Source organism: Fusarium keratoplasticum, chromosome 9 (assembly GCF_025433545.1).
Source record: "Fusarium keratoplasticum isolate Fu6.1 chromosome 9, whole genome shotgun sequence".
Lineage (NCBI taxonomy): Eukaryota > Fungi > Ascomycota > Sordariomycetes > Hypocreales > Nectriaceae > Fusarium > Fusarium keratoplasticum.
This window is the reverse complement of record NC_070537.1, coordinates 2390370-2406606: the sequence shown is the minus strand read 5'-3', so window position 1 is coordinate 2406606 and position 16237 is coordinate 2390370. Positions and strand designations below refer to the sequence as shown.

Here is a 16237-nt window from a genome sequence, read left to right as displayed (position 1 = left end):
GTTTTAGATGTCATGTATGTCATTATTCTACTACTTGTACTTCTATTGCAATGCTTCAACCACTCTCTCCAGTCCCATGTCGAGATACTCATCAGGGTGTGAAAAGACGATCCTAAACCAACCGGGCTTCTCAGATCCAAATGCCTCTCCAGATGCCAAAAAGACCTTCTTTTCCAGCAGCTTCTTCATGACCAACCCTGTGATATCCTTGCCGTCGTCCACCGTGTGTCGGGCTCTATATGCCTTGCCGAGGTCGACCCAAAGGAAAAATGCGGCGTTGACGCCTGGAGCGTAGGTAATGTCGTTCTTTTTAGCCCATGAGACAGCCCTTTCGTATTGAGCTGCTAGCTTCTTGCGGTTCTCGGCCATGTACGACTCGACAAAAGCGTCGTCTTCAAGGAGATTGATCGTGACGTGGTCTGAGATGGAAGAAACCGAACTGTAGAGACCAACGGCCACGAGGGCAGTGTGCAAGGATGGATTTGCCTGAGAAATAAGTGCTCCGACGCGGATGCCGTTGGCACCAAAGTCCTTGGACATGCCCCAGAGAACATGCACGAGACTCGGGTCAATAACCCCGGTAGTGTCGATAGTGAGAGCCGACTCGAAAGGCACAGGAGGAGGGTTCGTGTCGACAGTATTGGGCCATGTAGACAAGGCGTAAATCTCATCGCTGATGAAGTGAACCTGATACTTTTGGCACAACTTCATGAGCCCGATAAGGACATTGCGAGAGTAGCAGCGGCCCAATGGGTTATGAGGGTGGCTGATGACGAGACCTTTAACTTTGAGTCCCTTCTTCTGAGCGTCGACAATGACTTCTTCGTACTTGGCCACGGCGTCGTCTCCGAGAGGGTCAACCTCGTTGAAGGGAACGGAGAGAAGCTTGGCTCCAAAGCGGCAAGTAAGATCGGGGATAAAAGTGCCGTAGTATGGCTGTCCGAGAAGAATGGCATCTCCGGGATCCGCAATCGCCCAGGAAAGATGCTCGATAGCAGCACTGCATCCATTCGTCATGGAAATATGCGCCGGCTCGATAGCCCGGAACGGCTTCAACTGCCTCGTCAAGAACCGCGCGACAGCCTGCTTGGCCCTCTTTGTCCCCGTCGTGCCGTCTCCATAGGTGAATGCCAGATTGGACAGGGCGATGTTATCGTGTATGTGCTTCTTGAGGACATTGTGCATCAAGGTATTCTCCGCAACGCCGAGACTAACGATACCGTCGGGGTTGGACTGATCCCACAGGTTGGTGATGACATCCCAGATGACCATTCCCTTGCTGCCCTCCTCAGCCTCGAGCGCGCGGTTCGAAAGAGTCATTGTAGCTGATTACAAAAAGTCGTGTTAGATGAAAGAGTTATCGAACCACTCAAGCAAGCGGCTAATCGACTCAGATGCAGGTTAATATAGATGGCTACCGGTGACCGATAGCCGCCACAACCCCATTTTGTTTGTCATTGCCGCCCCAAGCCGTCAAAAACCCCATCCTGCCTATCGAGTTCTGTCCAATCAGCCAAGAAGGAGGCATCCCTTCTCGGGTTCTGCGGAGACGTCTTTGGGCGATAACGACAAGTCGGCCAAATTATGAACCACCACCGACCGCACCGAAAGAAGTTGGCATCCGAGTTTTCGGGACCAGTCACACAGTCCGATGCCGGCTGTGGCAAAGAGTCTTAGACTTTTTACGGCAGCGTTCATTATAGTTTAGTTATGTATTTCTTTCAAGGTGAGACAGGCTTATTGAGTCAGTCCGAGATTCGGCGACCGAAGCTCCAATACGAGATCGGAAGCTGATCCGATGTACATTATTGAGTGAAAGTGACAAGACGGGTGGTCTTTGATTTGATATATGGAGTACCACTTACCTATACATAGCGCGGACGTAGCTTCATGTATGAACTTGGGATATAACAAAGTAACTATGGAATTAATATCTTGGTTGTAAGCTGACCAATGTGACTGTCCATCTGGATGTCGCAATTCCACGCCGAGATTGCAACATTTCTAAGACACTATGATAAATAGCGGAATCGTCTCGTTTCTGTTTGCCATCTCAAACTATTTTGCTCTAAAAATATTTAAAACGAGTCGCTTATCATTTCTTTCACTGCTTGTTATTGTGCGATGGGTGAAAGCTCAATTTTGCATGCGCTCTTCATTCATGGGCTGAAAGCATCACTCACGCAATCAGTTAGCGCGCTAAAACCGAACACCTTGGGCTCCTATCTACCAGCCAGAAATACCCCTGTTCAGGGAGCCGGTTGAATTAGTACACTTGAGAAACCCTTGTCCACTGCATGGTTTTGCATAGCCACACCCATTTTCAGACCCAAAACGTCATTTGGTAGTGCCATGCAGGTAGGCTGATTTTGAAGGTCAGGCTGAATCCAATCAGATACAAGAGCTGTTTCATACCTCAATATTCATCCAATGCCATCATGCGCAACAATGGCTACGTCTTCACCAATATACACGCCACTCGGTGACCCATCGTCGAATATCCGGCTATTAGAGATCCACGTTCGAGAGTCGAAGCGACGTCCTGCGGTGACATGTCGCATGAGGACTGTTTCCCTCGACACCGCTCCACCATTCGCGGCCTTATCCTATGTTTGGGGAGACGCCGATGACCGCGAGAATATCGTCGTCAATAGCCAACTCGTATCAGTTACCAAGAACCTCGAGGCCGCCCTCCGACATGCTCCCTCCTTTCAAGAAATACATCCTGCTTGTTCCCCGATATTCCTGCTATGGGCAGACGCTATTTGTATCGACCAGCAGAATAACCCAGAGCGGGGGGCACAGGTCCAGCTCATGGCAAAGATATTCCAACAGGCCGAATGCGTCTTCGCGTGGTTGGGCTCTGAGGATGAGGACTTGGCATTCCGATCCATGAGGCCAATTCTTCACGAGATGACCCGCACAGGCGAAAACAATATCAGAGACTTGCGATCACTGGTATCGTTGGAATGGCTACGTCCATACCCGGAGCTATGCGATAACCACGTCTTTGTCACAAAGGACGAGAATCTTCCAAATATTCCCACCATCTTCAACGCTGCCTGGTCAGCAATCAACGACCTCGTCTCACGAAAATACTGGACGCGGGTCTGGATCTTTCAGGAAGCCGTGCTAGCAAAGCGTCTCATTCTAGCATGCCCTACCTCGGCCATGGGCTTTGACGACTTGGGAGCTTTCACGAACGTCATGAAAATGCTACAGCAGTTTCTGAGAACTGTACCACGGGCCAAGCCCAACTTCTTGGGGAGTGCGGTGTGGTACTATATAAGAGACGTCATCGACTGGACCCGCATCGTCATAATCAGTCGGCAACGATTTGGTCGTGAGTCCAAGCCTAAAGAAATGGAACAGAGATTTTCCATGACAATGACTGGATTTAATCTCGACGCGACTGATCCGAGAGATCACGTATACGGTCTCCTGGCTTTGACGGGCATGGATATCAAGCCAGACTACACCAGATTTCTAGGAGAGGTCTATACCGAGTTCGCAGGGAGGCTACTAGAGACAAATCGACTTCAGAATGCTTCCCAGGAGCTTTCGTGGCTTCAATATGCCGGGGTGGGTGTCTTTGACCAAGTCTCCGCATTGCCATCCTGGGTTCCGAACCTGCAAGGCAGGTCTCAGATGAAGGTCTTCCTTTCGACTTCGGCAGCCTACAAAGACGGTCTCGCCGCCTTTTCAGGAGCTGCTTGCATAAAAGACAATACATTGACTGTTCCCGGGGTTGAAGTCGACGTGGTCACAAAGGTGCACAGCTTTCCCCAGGGGAAAGTATCTGGAGGCATGGCAAAGATGATGGAGGAGGTGAAAAATGTCATCCAAGCCTATACGAAACACCAATCTTCCGAAGTTGCCAACAGACCAAGTACTTCAACCTCGCCGGCCAGCGAGCAGTCTCCTCGGGAGAGCGCGGACAATGAGAAATGGGAGGCTTTGTATCACTTCCTGGTCGAGTTTATTTCCAGACACCCCGAGGAGTACAAAAACGGCATCCCTCCTCTACAGGCTGTGTTGCGTATCATTTGGTGCCACACAAGAACCAGAAAAGTCACGGGCCAAACAGTTATGCGCGGCATAAACTTTCTCAAGTCTCTATCCGTCCACGGACCCAGCCAATCAAGCGAGGAGAACCTCAAAAGCCTGGGTTTTGTCCTAGACGACAATTTCGACCGCACATTTTGCGAAAAAGTGTTTTCGGTCGAGGGGTTGGAGCACGAGATCAACGCCTACCAGGGCAGTCTTCGGCGGGAGTTTACAAACTGGGAACCGATAGGAGGCGTGACAGAGGCTATGGAGCTGGATTATCGTCTAGCGGATCTAAGTAATTGTTGGAGTTTTGTTGAGACGAGGGGGGGTTATCTGGGACTGGGGCCCAAGGGTACGGTGCCAGGAGATGTTGTGGCGATTCTGAGGGGGAGTGGTGCGCCTGTGATACTCAGGAGGAACGATGATCATTTCAAGCATGTTGGAGCGACTTTTATTCTTGGTTTGGTGGATGGTGAGCTTTCGGAGAGCATAGAGGAAGGGAAATGGCCTGTCCAGAGCTTCAAGATCATTTGAGGCTATATAGGTCAGTAGGCTGGTAGCGATTATATGACTTAAAAGTGGCGTTCTTAAGGGCACCTCTCGCTACTATCTGTATTGAGAGGGGAGTTGAAACCATTCGGACCGATTTGTCTTGGCTCCCCGTCTCGAAACGGAGAGCAGTCCGCTTTGCCCCACGGCAAGATCGCCGGGATATGGCGGAGGTCTTACCGGAGGTGCAGGTAAGAGTTTACTCGAGAACCGCATGCAGTAACGTACTAAACAGTGAAATTCGCAGATAGGCGCGGTTTTCCTAGATGAAAAAGATGTGAGGGGATTCAGGAGTGGGTGGGACGTGGTAGCAGATTTACCCTATGGCTGTTCATCAGGTGGGATTTCTGTCGGAAAAAGGAATGTTCTCATGCATAATACTATCATCTACCTAACCAGTCAACTTAATTACTGTCATTGAAATTAGCTAACGGGTTTACTCTATGTAGTTAACGTTTCAACACTGCGAGGTGCATTGCTTCGTCCCCACACGTCAAGTTCATCGTAACACTCAAAAGACGAGCATCAGTGCGCTTGGTCTCAAAGACGCGTCAGCGGCTGGCAGAAAGTCGTCTGAATTGTCCTAAAGATCATTATATGTGCACCTATTCCTGTGTCGTCTGCTGGGATTAGTACTGGATTAGGCCAAGCGTACAAAGACATGGTGGTGCAATGCGGAGTTTATTTCCTCGGCGGTTCTTGCGGGCAAATACCCCGACCAGAAGGTCCAGCCGATGCAACCGGGGACATACATAAGCTCGCTGACGGCACCTCTATGCTTTCGAACCTTCATACAAATTTGAAATTATTCAACTCATCTTTAGTTAACAAGAAATGGCACCCAAGGTTTGGACTCGCAAAGCACCTGCTGGTGCAGCTTTGGACAAGGTTCAGGAGGCCATCCGAAATCGGAGCCCCTCAGTGCCGATCCCAAAGCCAACTTCAGATGTACGCTATATGATATTGCGAGAGAGACAAGTACTGATATGTGTTTGCAGTTGAATGAACTCAAGGCTGATAGCGATTCTTTCACTTTGGCATCATTCACCACTGAAGACGCCTTCGAGTTGGGAAACTTGCTCTACGCCCGTCTTTATCCCTTTGCAGTTGAAGGCAAGCCAACTGTGATTTCCATCTCTCTGGCAAACAGCTCGCAAGTTATTTATCAAAGCGTCACTGGACCTGGTGTGACGCCAGATAACGAGTCTTGGGTTCGCCGCAAGAGGAACACGGTTCTTAGGTTTGGAAGCAGCACTTGGTATATGCACAACAAGTTTAAGGGCGACGAGGTGGAGTTTGCTGCTAAGTTTGCCATTTCCGACTCGCACAAGGGCGATTACGCGATCCACGGAGGCGCAATTCCCATTCGCGTTCAGGGAGTTGAAGGAATTGTCGCCATTGTCATCGTTAGCGGTCTCAAGCAGGATGAGGACCACGGGGTTATTGCAGATGTGATCAAGAACAACTGGGCATAGAAAGTTATACTCAACCAGTGAATAAAGTCAATGTCTCGAGACAGCGAAAAAACTCGTCTCAGAAATGAGCCACTATTGCGTCACTCGAGGCAACCAAGGTGGCCTGATGGCCAAAAATGGAGCCACGAGAATGCACAAAGTGGATGCATTATGCACCAAGGACGTCTTATGCGCTTAACAAAACACACGCTCTAGCGCGTGGCCTGCCGCTTGCCGATCCATCACCAGATGGACCGCCAAGGATAGGTAAGCCAGCCATCCAAAATTCATCCAACCCGATACCCCCGACCATGAACGCGACCAAATGGCGAATCTCAAAGGCCTGCCAGGAATGCCGCGTCAAGAAGATCAAGTGCAACGGCGAGACGCCCTGCCAGAATTGCAGGCTCAGGAGCCTGGGATGCGTCTACCGCGAGAAGGCCCGCAACCGCACGCGCAAGGTCAAGCCGCGCACCGCCGCCTATGAGTCCATCATGTCGCACGACGCCATGGCAGCGTCGCCGTCGCTGGAGCCTTCCGACGAGGGCACAAACGTCCCTCCGACTCCTGTTGCCGAGGACGCTGCGTCGGTGGCTCCAGCTGCCTCGGCGTTTGGCAGCGACAGGAGTATCAACAACAACAGCGTTGCCGCTGCTCATCGCGCATCGCCGTCATGTTACCTTCAGCTGTACTATGGACCTTCTTCGAATTTCGCCCTTCTCAACGCCATTTATCATCAGATTGCGGGAATTTCTCCTAATGATCCAGCATCACGTGCTGGAGTTGAAGAGGCTGGTCCTGGTCTGGACCTGTTTAGCCATCGGAGGTTGTTCTTTGGAGACTTTGCAGACAACAAACGACCAGCTTCGCTCGCAGAAGATTATTCAGCCATGTTGATAAACCCCGAAACGGCGCATCGACTACTTGAGAGGTATCTTCTCACCTACTGGCATGGACTACCGGTCATGAGTAAGGACAGTTATCGCCGCCGTCTGGACGTGCTGTTTCAACCACCGGGCATCTTTGATTATGATGCACCAGAAACCATCATCATCATGCTCGCTGTTGGACTAGGGGCATCCATGACTGGAGAAGAGGCTATTGCAGAGTTTCTGTTTCAAAAAGCGAAGCAGGGGGCGGCCAAGTTGGACGAGGTTGTCAACATACAAGTGGTTCAAATACACCTCATGATGATAAGTCTCCCTTCCAATAATCTTGAACTCATATGCTTACAAGTACCACGGTCACTTCCAGTCAGAAAGAGCACGGCCAAATTCAAGTTTCCTGCATATAGGCACTGCAGTCAGAAAAGCCATCGCCGCCGGCCTGCATAAAGACGCCGACATGTGCCCAGGACAATCAAATGAAGATGCGGACCAAAGGAGAGTCATGTTCTGGAGTTTGTTCTTCTGGGAAACGTAGGTGAAACCTCTGCGACTCGCTGGTCAATCTCACTGACAGATACAGGTGGCAATGCTTTGTTGTCGGCCGTCCCAGTTCCATCCCAGATCCAGGTCCAGCCATTACTGTCCCCAAGGATCAAAAACATCTAATATCCTTGGTTACCCTGTCACGAATCATGGATAAGTGCGTCAAGCGTATCTATAGTCCAAAACATGATTCATTATTGCCCGTGTGGAATGCGGCAATCGAAATCAGACGCGAACTTCACCGATTTGCCGAGAAGCAACTCAAAGACATGAAGTTTGGCCTCGTCAGCCCGACAAGCGGAGAGCTTGGCGTGTGTCAGGCTATGGTGTCTACAAGTAAGCTGCAATTACTGCGATGTTCATTTGCTCTTCGCTAACCAAGTCCAGTGTACCACCACACTCTGCTTTTGACGTTCAGGCCGTTCTTGATTTTGCGAGCGAAGCTCAAGCAAGAAAAATCCTCTTCCGATCCTACCTCTGCCGAGACCCTGCATGCCCCTCCGCCTTGGCTTGACAATGCTTGCGAGTACTGCCTAGAGGCAGCTAGAAACTCGATTGGCTTTCTCACAAGCTCCTGCGCAACCAACACGCTCTGCCATGTAAGCATCACTGTCTATACCCTCTTATCCACTTCTAACCGATACTAGGATATCAAATATCACGGCTTCTTTATCGAAGGAGCGTGCTACGCCTTGGCATTTGACATGCTGCAGGAGAAAAAGACGGCTCACCGTAACCTCCCCTGGATCCACTCCGGCTTGAGATGCCTCCGGTCCATGATTACCAAAGCAGGGGCCAACGCGGGTCAACTACCGACGACAATCGCCTCGATCGAGCAAATGGTTCGCTCGGCCGGCTTCGAGCTCAAGGACCAAGTGGACCCGGATATGCGGCAATCTCAGTCCCAGCAGCCCCTTCACTCGACCCTGCCAGGCTCCCCGGCCATGCCTCCAGCTAGCGTCGCCGGGGAGGAGCCGGCTTTCACGTTTCCCTCGATGCCGTTTGGCTTTGACGTCACTGGCCAGGTGAATGGGACCTCTCCCATGGGCGTAGGATCGGATGAACAGGCTGACTTTACGGCGGCGGATGTCGGATGGGACATTGACTTTGGCACTATGAATATGGAGGCATTTTTATCTCTTGACCCGACTGAGGCCTTCAACTTTGCTCTCTAATTCCACAATCGGACCAAGATGGGTCCCCTTATCTGGGTTATCTCTGAGGTTTTCTCGGAGTAAGGACCGTCTGGGTCTGAAATCCGAACCTTGAAGGGGTGATTCATTTCAATGATTTGTCAGATGGTGACACGCCTTACAAAGGCTGCATCCTGTCATTTTATCTCCGGGAGGCCCATTCCTTTACTGGCCGGCTTTGGAGACTGGATGGGTCTTGTTGACTCTAAACGACGGAGGTGGCGGAATTACGGATGTTCGGATATACGCGTGTAAGACACTTTTTGGGTAATCGCGGCGCTTCACTATCATATATACCAAGACCTGTACAGAATAGAATAATTGATTTAAGGCTTCGAATAAGCTCAAGAGCGGCTCTGGATCTGACCAAGCTGACTCCTCTGTTGACGCGATTGACTTGACGCGCAAAGATGGCCGACACTCCCAACGACAATGGCACCCTTGCCGAGACGCCGAACGAATCCTTTGTTCGCGACAGGGATGCTCATTTTGGGTCATCGAGTGATACTGACGTCGAGGTTGAGAACGTTGATGAGGAGAGGGGCAAGGATCATATCCAGAAACGCCTGACCTTGACGTTCCAGGATGTGACTGTTCGAGTTACGGCCCCTGATGAGGCATTGGGAGAGACTCTTTGGTCGAGAGTTGATCCTCGTCAGCTGGCAGGTCTGTTTAAGAGGAATAATCGGCCAATGAGGGTAGGCAGCTTCGGTGTCATGGCTGATGGTGCATCAGTTGCTAACCTGGCATGTAGACTATCCTGAACGAGGTTTCTGGCCAAGTCAACCCTGGGGAAATGGTAGGCATTTCGTTTCTTCGGTCAAGGACATATCTAATATGGATTTTAGCTACTGGTTCTGGGTAGACCTGGCTCGGGTTGTACATCTCTCCTCCGTGTGCTCTCCAACCACCGAGAAGCCTTCCAAGAAGTCACCGGCCACACAAAGTACGGAAACATGGATCACAACCAGGCGAAAAAGTACCGACAACAGATCGTCTTCAACACTGAAGGTACGTAAACTTTATTGACCGCGAAAGATCATGGCTAACTTGACTTCTAGACGACATTCACTTCCCGACTCTCACCGTCAACCAGACCATGAAGTTTGCTCTCCGAAACAAGGTTCCTCGAGAGAGGCCTGAGCATGTGGAGAAGAAGCACCACTTTGTTCAAGATATGCGGAACCATATTCTTGACTCTCTAGGTATCGGCCACACGCAAAAGACTTTGGTCGGCAACGAGTTCATTCGTGGTGTTTCTGGTGGAGAGAGGAAGAGAGTCTCCTTGGCCGAAGTCATGGCCAGCCAGGTTTGCTCCCAAGTCCCCATCAATAAGATCGAGGCCTAACATTCTACATAGAGCCCCCTACAGTTCTGGGATCAACCAACCCGAGGTCTAGACTCCAAGACAGCTCTCGAATTTGTCGAGACCCTCCGCCGTGACGCCGACCGAAACGGCAAATCCGTGGTCCTGACAACCTACCAAGCCGGCAACGGCATCTTCGACGCCTTTGACAAAGTCCTCGTCCTCGCCGAAGGCCGCGTAATCTACTACGGCCTCCGCGCAGCCGCCAAGTCCTACTTTGAAGAAATGGGTTTCGTCTGCCCCCGGGGCGCCAACGTCGCCGACTTTCTCACCTCGGTCACCGTCAAGACGGAGCGAGAGATTGCCCCCGGCTTTGAAGGTCGCGTTCCCACCACGGCCGAGGAGTTTGAGGCTGTGTACAAGAGGAGTGAGGTTTGTCAGCTTATGGCGAGGCTGGTGCAGAGGCCGGAGAATATGGATGATCAGGTTGAGGATTTGAAGATGGCTGTTGAGAGGGAGAAGAGGCAGAGGAGTTGGAGGATTGGTAAGAGGGGTGTTTACACTGCTGGTCTTCGAGAGCAGGTCATCAACTGCACCCAACGGTACGTCCACTTCCCTTGATCACATATCGATGCTAACTTTCAAAGACAATGGCAAATCATGATGGGAGACCGTCTTTCCCTCTGCATCAAAGTCATCTCCGCCATCATCCAGGCCCTCGTCTGCGGCAGTCTCTTCTACAACCTCCCCCTAACCAGCGAATCCATCTTCCTCCGCCCCGGCGTGCTCTTCTTCCCCGTCCTCTACTTTCTCCTCGAGTCCATGTCCGAGACGACAGCCTCCTTCATGGGACGGCCAATCCTGATGCGGCACAAGCGGTTCGGCTTCTACAGACCCACGGCTTTCTGCATCGCCAACGCCATCACGGACATCCCCATCGTCATGCTGCAGGTTACGTGCTTCTCGCTGATTTTGTACTTTATGAGTGCGCTACAGCTTGATGCGGGAAAGTTTTTTACTTTCTGGATTGTGGTGAATGCGGAGACGCTTTGCTTTATTCAGCTCTTCCGGGCGGTGGGAGCCATGTTTAACCACTTTGGTCTGGCCAGTTATATCTCTGGACTGTTGTCGACAATCTTCTTTGTCTATGGAGGTTTGTTGATAGTTTAGTCAAGTTTTTGGGCTGATACTGACAACAAACAGGCTATCTGATTCCTTTCAGCAAGATGCATCCTTGGTTCCGCTGGATCTTCTACCTCAACCCAGGTGCCTACGCATTCGAATCCCTCATGACAAACGAGTTCCAAGGTCTCAGCCTTGAGTGTGTCGCTCCCCAGTACATCCCCTTTGGACCCGGTTACGACAACCAGAGCCAAGAGTACCGCGGCTGCACTGTTCTCGGTAGTGATGACTCTGGTATGATTGACGGTGTCACCTATGTGCAACAACAATACAGCTATGCCGTCGGTCACATCTGGCGAGGCTTTGGTATCATCATCGGCTTCTGGTTTTTCCTCATCGGTCTCACGGCACTCGGATTCGAGCTTCGAAACAGCCACGGAGGGTCTTCTGTTCTGCTCTACAAGAGAGGTTCGCGAACAAAGAAGGTCTCTGATCCTGAGAAGGAAGCTGGACGAAACAACGAGTCTCTGCAGTTGTCAACTCAAGCTACACGACAGTCAACTTTCTCGTGGCACAACCTGGATTACTTTGTGCAGTACCAAGGTGCGCAGAAGCAGCTTTTGAATCAGGTCTTTGGATACGTGCAGCCTGGAAATCTTGTTGCTTTGATGGGTTGCTCAGGTGCCGGAAAGACGACGTGAGTTTCCTGTATCACTGCTCGACCAGCTCCCTGGCTAACTTGGTTGTATAGACTTCTAGATGTTCTCGCTCAACGCAAGGATGCTGGTGAGATCCGCGGCTCTATTCTCATTGACGGAAAGCCTCAGGGTATTTCCTTCCAGAGGATGACGGGATACTGCGAGCAGATGGATGTCCACGAGGCTACCGCAACAGTTAAGGAAGCTCTTGTTTTCTCGGCTGTTTTGCGGCAGCCGAGGGAGATCCCCTACAAGGAGAAGATTGCCTACGTCGACCACATCATTGAGCTTTTGGAGCTGGAGGACATTTGTGATGCTCTTATTGGAAGTAAGTGTTTCTACCCAATCGTCTTGACGGCAGCCAGTACTAACCAGAATAAGCTCCTGGTGCCGGCCTCAGCATTGAACAGCGCAAGCGTGTTACTCTTGGTGTCGAACTGGTTGCGAAGCCGACTCTGCTCTTCCTCGATGAGCCTACGTCAGGTCTGGATGGCCAGTCCGCTTACAACATTGTTCGTTTCATGCGACGTCTCGTCGACGGTGGCCAAGCTGTTCTGTGCACAATCCACCAGCCTTCTGCCGTTCTCTTTGATGCTTTCGACTCTCTGTTGCTTCTGGCCAAGGGTGGACGGATGGCCTACTTTGGCGAGAGTAAGTACAGTCCCTCACTCATCCCTGCTTATACTAACATTATCCAGCCGGCCAATATTCCAAGACCCTTCTTGACTACTTTGACAGAAACGGTGCTCCTTGCCCCGAAGGAGCGAACCCGGCTGAGCACATCGTCGAGGTGATCCAAGGCAACAGCGAAGTTGACGTTGACTGGGTTGACGTTTGGAACCAATCTCCTGAGCGCACGAAAGCCCTTGAGAAGCTTGAAAAGTTGAACCAGGAAGCCATCGCGAACACTCGGGACCAGGAAGAGGATACCGCCAGCTTTGCCACGTCCAAGTGGTTCCAGTGGAAGACGGTCCTCCACCGACAGATGATTCAGCTCTGGCGATCTCCGGTAAATCACTTACACATTCCTTCCGCTGATCCGCACTGACTCGTTGTAGGATTATGTGTGGAACAAGATCAACCTTCACATCTTTGCCGCCCTCTTCAGCGGCTTCACGTTCTGGATGATTGGTGACGGAACTTTCGACCTGCAACTTCGACTCTTTGCCATCTTCAACTTTATCTTTGTTGCTCCTGGATGTATCAACCAAATGCAGCCATATTTCTTGCACAACAGAGACTTGTTTGAGACGCGAGAGAAGAAGGTACGTTGTTTACCCCCTTGTTTATTATCCTTTCTAACGTGAGACAGTCCAAAACCTACCACTGGATTGCCTTTATCGGATCGCAGACTGTTGCCGAGATTCCGTACCTCATCATCTGTGCCACTCTGTACTTTGCCTGTTGGTACTTTACAGCCGGCTTCCCAGTTGAGGCCAGGATCTCGGGTCACGTCTATCTCCAGATGATCTGTATGTTGTCCATTTTACCTGTATGAACTGTCACTAACCCAGGCTAGTCTACGAATTCTTGTACACCTCCGTCGGACAAGCCATCGCAGCATACGCACCAAACGAGTACTTCGCCGCAATCATGAACCCCGTCCTCATCGGCGCAGGAATGGTATCCTTCTGTGGTGTTGTAGTCCCCTACGACGCCATGCAGCCGTTCTGGAAGTACTGGCTCTACTACCTTGACCCTTTCCACTACCTCTTTGGCGGTCTCATGGGTCCCATCATCTGGGACGTCAAGGTCGAGTGCCGTCCTGAAGAGTTTACCAGCTTCAACGTGCCAGATGGCCAGACGTGTGGTGAATACGTGGCAGACTTTTTGAGTGCTAATGCTGGATATGTGGCAAGTCCCAACGCCACTGGGAGCTGTGACTACTGCGCGTATTCCACGGGTGCGGAGTATGCAAAGACTTTCAACCTTCGCGAGGAGTACTACGGCTGGCGAGACGTAAGTTAGCTTGTTCCTGAGTAATGAATTGTGTGACTAACTGGTTGGCAGACTGGAATCACGGCTCTGTTCTGTATTTCTTCCTATGCTCTCGTCTTTTTGATGATGAAGCTGCGAAGCAAGAAGACCAAGAGTGCGCGGTCCGACTAAGAGACTGAAAGAATTAACAGGATGACCATTGTTCATGATGGTTACACCTGCTTTCTGATTGCCGGAGAAAGTGTTGGTGGCGGGAGCAAAGGGCTCAATTTCAACAAATTGAACAGACCCAACCCATGGAAGAGGTCGGGGAGCGGTAATAAGTCAAGGGTAGATTGTCATAACGGATCAAACAATAGAAATACAAGGGGTTTGAATGGGAAACGGGTATTATTAGATTCATAGACATTTTTCGATAGAATGGGATACAATAAGGGTAGGATAGAGAGAAGATTAGTTTGGGAGAGTGAAGATATCACTCGGGGAATCAGGAGCTTTACTTCTCACAAACCCGAATTTTAGGAACAGTAGCCAAGAAGGCAGTTTTCAACACAATATTGACGTCATTGCTAATAAGTCTGCTTTAAATCAAAGAATCATTCTAAACATTTTGTATCTTCTGGTTGTTGTCTACATAGTTCTATCTATCCCTAATCCTCACCGCAAACGCCATGCGATGTCTTATACTCGCTCATACTCCTCCAATTCCCAATGTAGCCGTTTCGTGTATCATGGCCGTCATTCAATCATTAAATCTTCAATTTCGCCACCTCCAAGCTCAATAGATATTGCTCTTCCATGCACCACGCCAGCTTCTCCGCTCTGGCCAACCACTTCGGCGTGGTCTGACCGCAATACTCCCATAGAGCCGCCTCAAGACTATCCTTTTCTGGTCCGGGGTCCATGACACCCCAGACGTCGATGATTGTCTCGGGCATGGTGGCCGAGGCAATCGGCTTGAACTCGACCGAGAGTTTTGCCATCATTATTACGTCGTTGCAAAAGTCCGTCATGTGGGGGAGGAGTTTCCCATCGCGGTCGTCGACCCTGCGAGCGGCCTTGTTCAGCAGGGCGCATACGACGGTCATCATGCTGTGCTGGACTAGAACCCTGGAGAGGGCCTTTCGTGCTTCGAAGGGAGCGTTTGGGGCCTCTCTGGCGGCGCGTGTCGTGGATAGTGCCTTTCGGAGGGTTGGTAGAAGGGCATAGTACATATCGTAAGCTTCAGATATCTGCTTGTGGTACAGTATAGGGTTGCTGAGCCACCTAGGCATCCGGCCTAGCGAGTATATACCAGGGGATCGATCCAGGTCTTGTTCAGTGGCGCCTTCTGGGATCGGGGTGATATAGGGGGCAAGGGATTCGAGAAATTGGGGGTCAAGCGTCATTTCATGGTTTGCCATGGCCTCCCACATCTAGAAATTGTGAGTCGTGATTTTCAGGAGGGGGAGGACAAGGCACTGACAATTCCAAAGTAAAAGCATAGCAGCATATCCTTATCAAAGTCTTTTATCCAACCCTTCTTCATAGCGTCATCGAGGAGGTATGCTATTACTTGTAGATGTGGCACACTCGGAAGGTCGATCTCGTAGAGCAAATACTGCCGGGTCTCAGCTTATCCAAGTCAAATTCCTGCCGATTAAACGTACCTGAGACATCATGACGACGTAGATTGCTAATACCGTATTAGGCGTATGCGCTTCTGCGGGATTCTGCAAAGCCGCGCGTATATCCTGCATTGCTATCCCCTGATGCCTGAGAGCCAGTGTCGAGTCTCCCTGACCTCGCGTGGAGCGATACATGTCGGTCAGCGCACCCACCGAGGTCCTCAAAGCCGGGCTCGAATCCAATCGCTGTGGGAGGGTCTTGAAGAAATTCCCTAGCAAGTTGAGGTCGTACGAGATGGTGGGACTCTCGAGGACTGAGATGAACTTTGTAGCCACTTTCATCGACTCGCTCGGCGGGGTCTGGGCAATGATGAGCCCGGTCTTCATCTTTTCGCACTTTTCACGATTGTTTCGAGGAACGAGTGCGTTGGGATTGCGTTCAAACTTTTCAGGGATGAATTTGAAGCGGTTCACTACGGCACCGCCGCAGCGGAGGCCGAGACGCTCACATCTTCCACAGACGGGTTCAACTTGGTCACACTTTGGGTCGAGTCGTCAGGAGAAGTCGGAGATTACGAGGAGTATTCTTAGCATACCTTCTTCTTGGACTGGCGACACTGGTCACATCGCTTCACATGAGCAACACCGGGCATGGTCAAGTGAAAAAAGCCGTTGAATAGAGGCGTTACTGAACTGTCGTTAGATTGTCAGACTGTCCGTGCTCTTATGGCGATGCTGACGGAGGATATTTAAAGTTCTCGGTCGGGATTATCGGTCTCTTGCTTGCGGGGGTTTGCTTGACTGGAGATACAGCCCTGCAGGGCGCAGTTGCGCAGTCACCAGAGGTACCCAGGCCTATCTGCGCCACAGCAGGGCTACGGATTTCGTTT

The 16237-nt window shown here is 50.9% G+C and overlaps 6 protein-coding genes across 6 annotated transcripts; 4 read left to right on the top strand and 2 right to left on the bottom strand.

Annotated features, from left to right (window-relative positions):
* Positions 1–42: 42 nt before the first annotated feature.
* Positions 43–1320, bottom strand: NCS57_01164200 (Aminotran-1-2 domain-containing protein; the record flags this gene model as incomplete). The annotated part of the gene is made up of 1 exon (XM_053061350.1): positions 43–1320. The coding sequence occupies one exon, from the start codon at positions 1318–1320 to the stop codon at positions 43–45; it is 1278 nt and encodes a 425-aa protein (XP_052909736.1).
* A 1128-nt stretch (positions 1321–2448) lies between these two features.
* On the top strand, positions 2449–4584 carry NCS57_01164100 (HET domain-containing protein; the record flags this gene model as incomplete). The annotated part of the gene is made up of 1 exon (XM_053061349.1): positions 2449–4584. The coding sequence occupies one exon, from the start codon at positions 2449–2451 to the stop codon at positions 4582–4584; it is 2136 nt and encodes a 711-aa protein (XP_052909735.1).
* An 849-nt stretch (positions 4585–5433) lies between these two features.
* On the top strand, positions 5434–6074 carry NCS57_01164000 (uncharacterized protein; the record flags this gene model as incomplete). Its single annotated transcript, XM_053061348.1, has 2 exons — positions 5434–5547; positions 5598–6074. The coding sequence occupies 2 exons, from the start codon at positions 5434–5436 to the stop codon at positions 6072–6074; spliced, it is 591 nt and encodes a 196-aa protein (XP_052909734.1).
* A 290-nt stretch (positions 6075–6364) lies between these two features.
* On the top strand, positions 6365–8658 carry NCS57_01163900 (Zn(2)-C6 fungal-type domain-containing protein; the record flags this gene model as incomplete). The annotated part of the gene is made up of 5 exons (XM_053061347.1): positions 6365–7246; positions 7296–7471; positions 7521–7819; positions 7871–8082; positions 8131–8658. The coding sequence occupies 5 exons, from the start codon at positions 6365–6367 to the stop codon at positions 8656–8658; spliced, it is 2097 nt and encodes a 698-aa protein (XP_052909733.1).
* Positions 8659–9086: 428 nt separating this feature from the next.
* NCS57_01163800 (uncharacterized protein) lies at positions 9087–13911 on the top strand (the record flags this gene model as incomplete). Its single annotated transcript, XM_053061346.1, has 14 exons — positions 9087–9374; positions 9431–9475; positions 9525–9687; positions 9738–9985; positions 10037–10584; positions 10630–11135; positions 11186–11801; positions 11856–12130; positions 12184–12453; positions 12501–12811; positions 12861–13067; positions 13115–13274; positions 13322–13761; positions 13813–13911. 14 exons carry the CDS (start codon positions 9087–9089, stop codon positions 13909–13911), a joined length of 4176 nt encoding a protein of 1391 aa, XP_052909732.1.
* A 578-nt stretch (positions 13912–14489) lies between these two features.
* NCS57_01163700 (Zn(2)-C6 fungal-type domain-containing protein) lies at positions 14490–16000 on the bottom strand (the record flags this gene model as incomplete). Its single annotated transcript, XM_053061345.1, has 4 exons — positions 14490–15155; positions 15206–15340; positions 15390–15887; positions 15944–16000. 4 exons carry the CDS (start codon positions 15998–16000, stop codon positions 14490–14492), a joined length of 1356 nt encoding a protein of 451 aa, XP_052909731.1.
* Between the last annotated feature and the right edge of the window lie 237 nt (positions 16001–16237).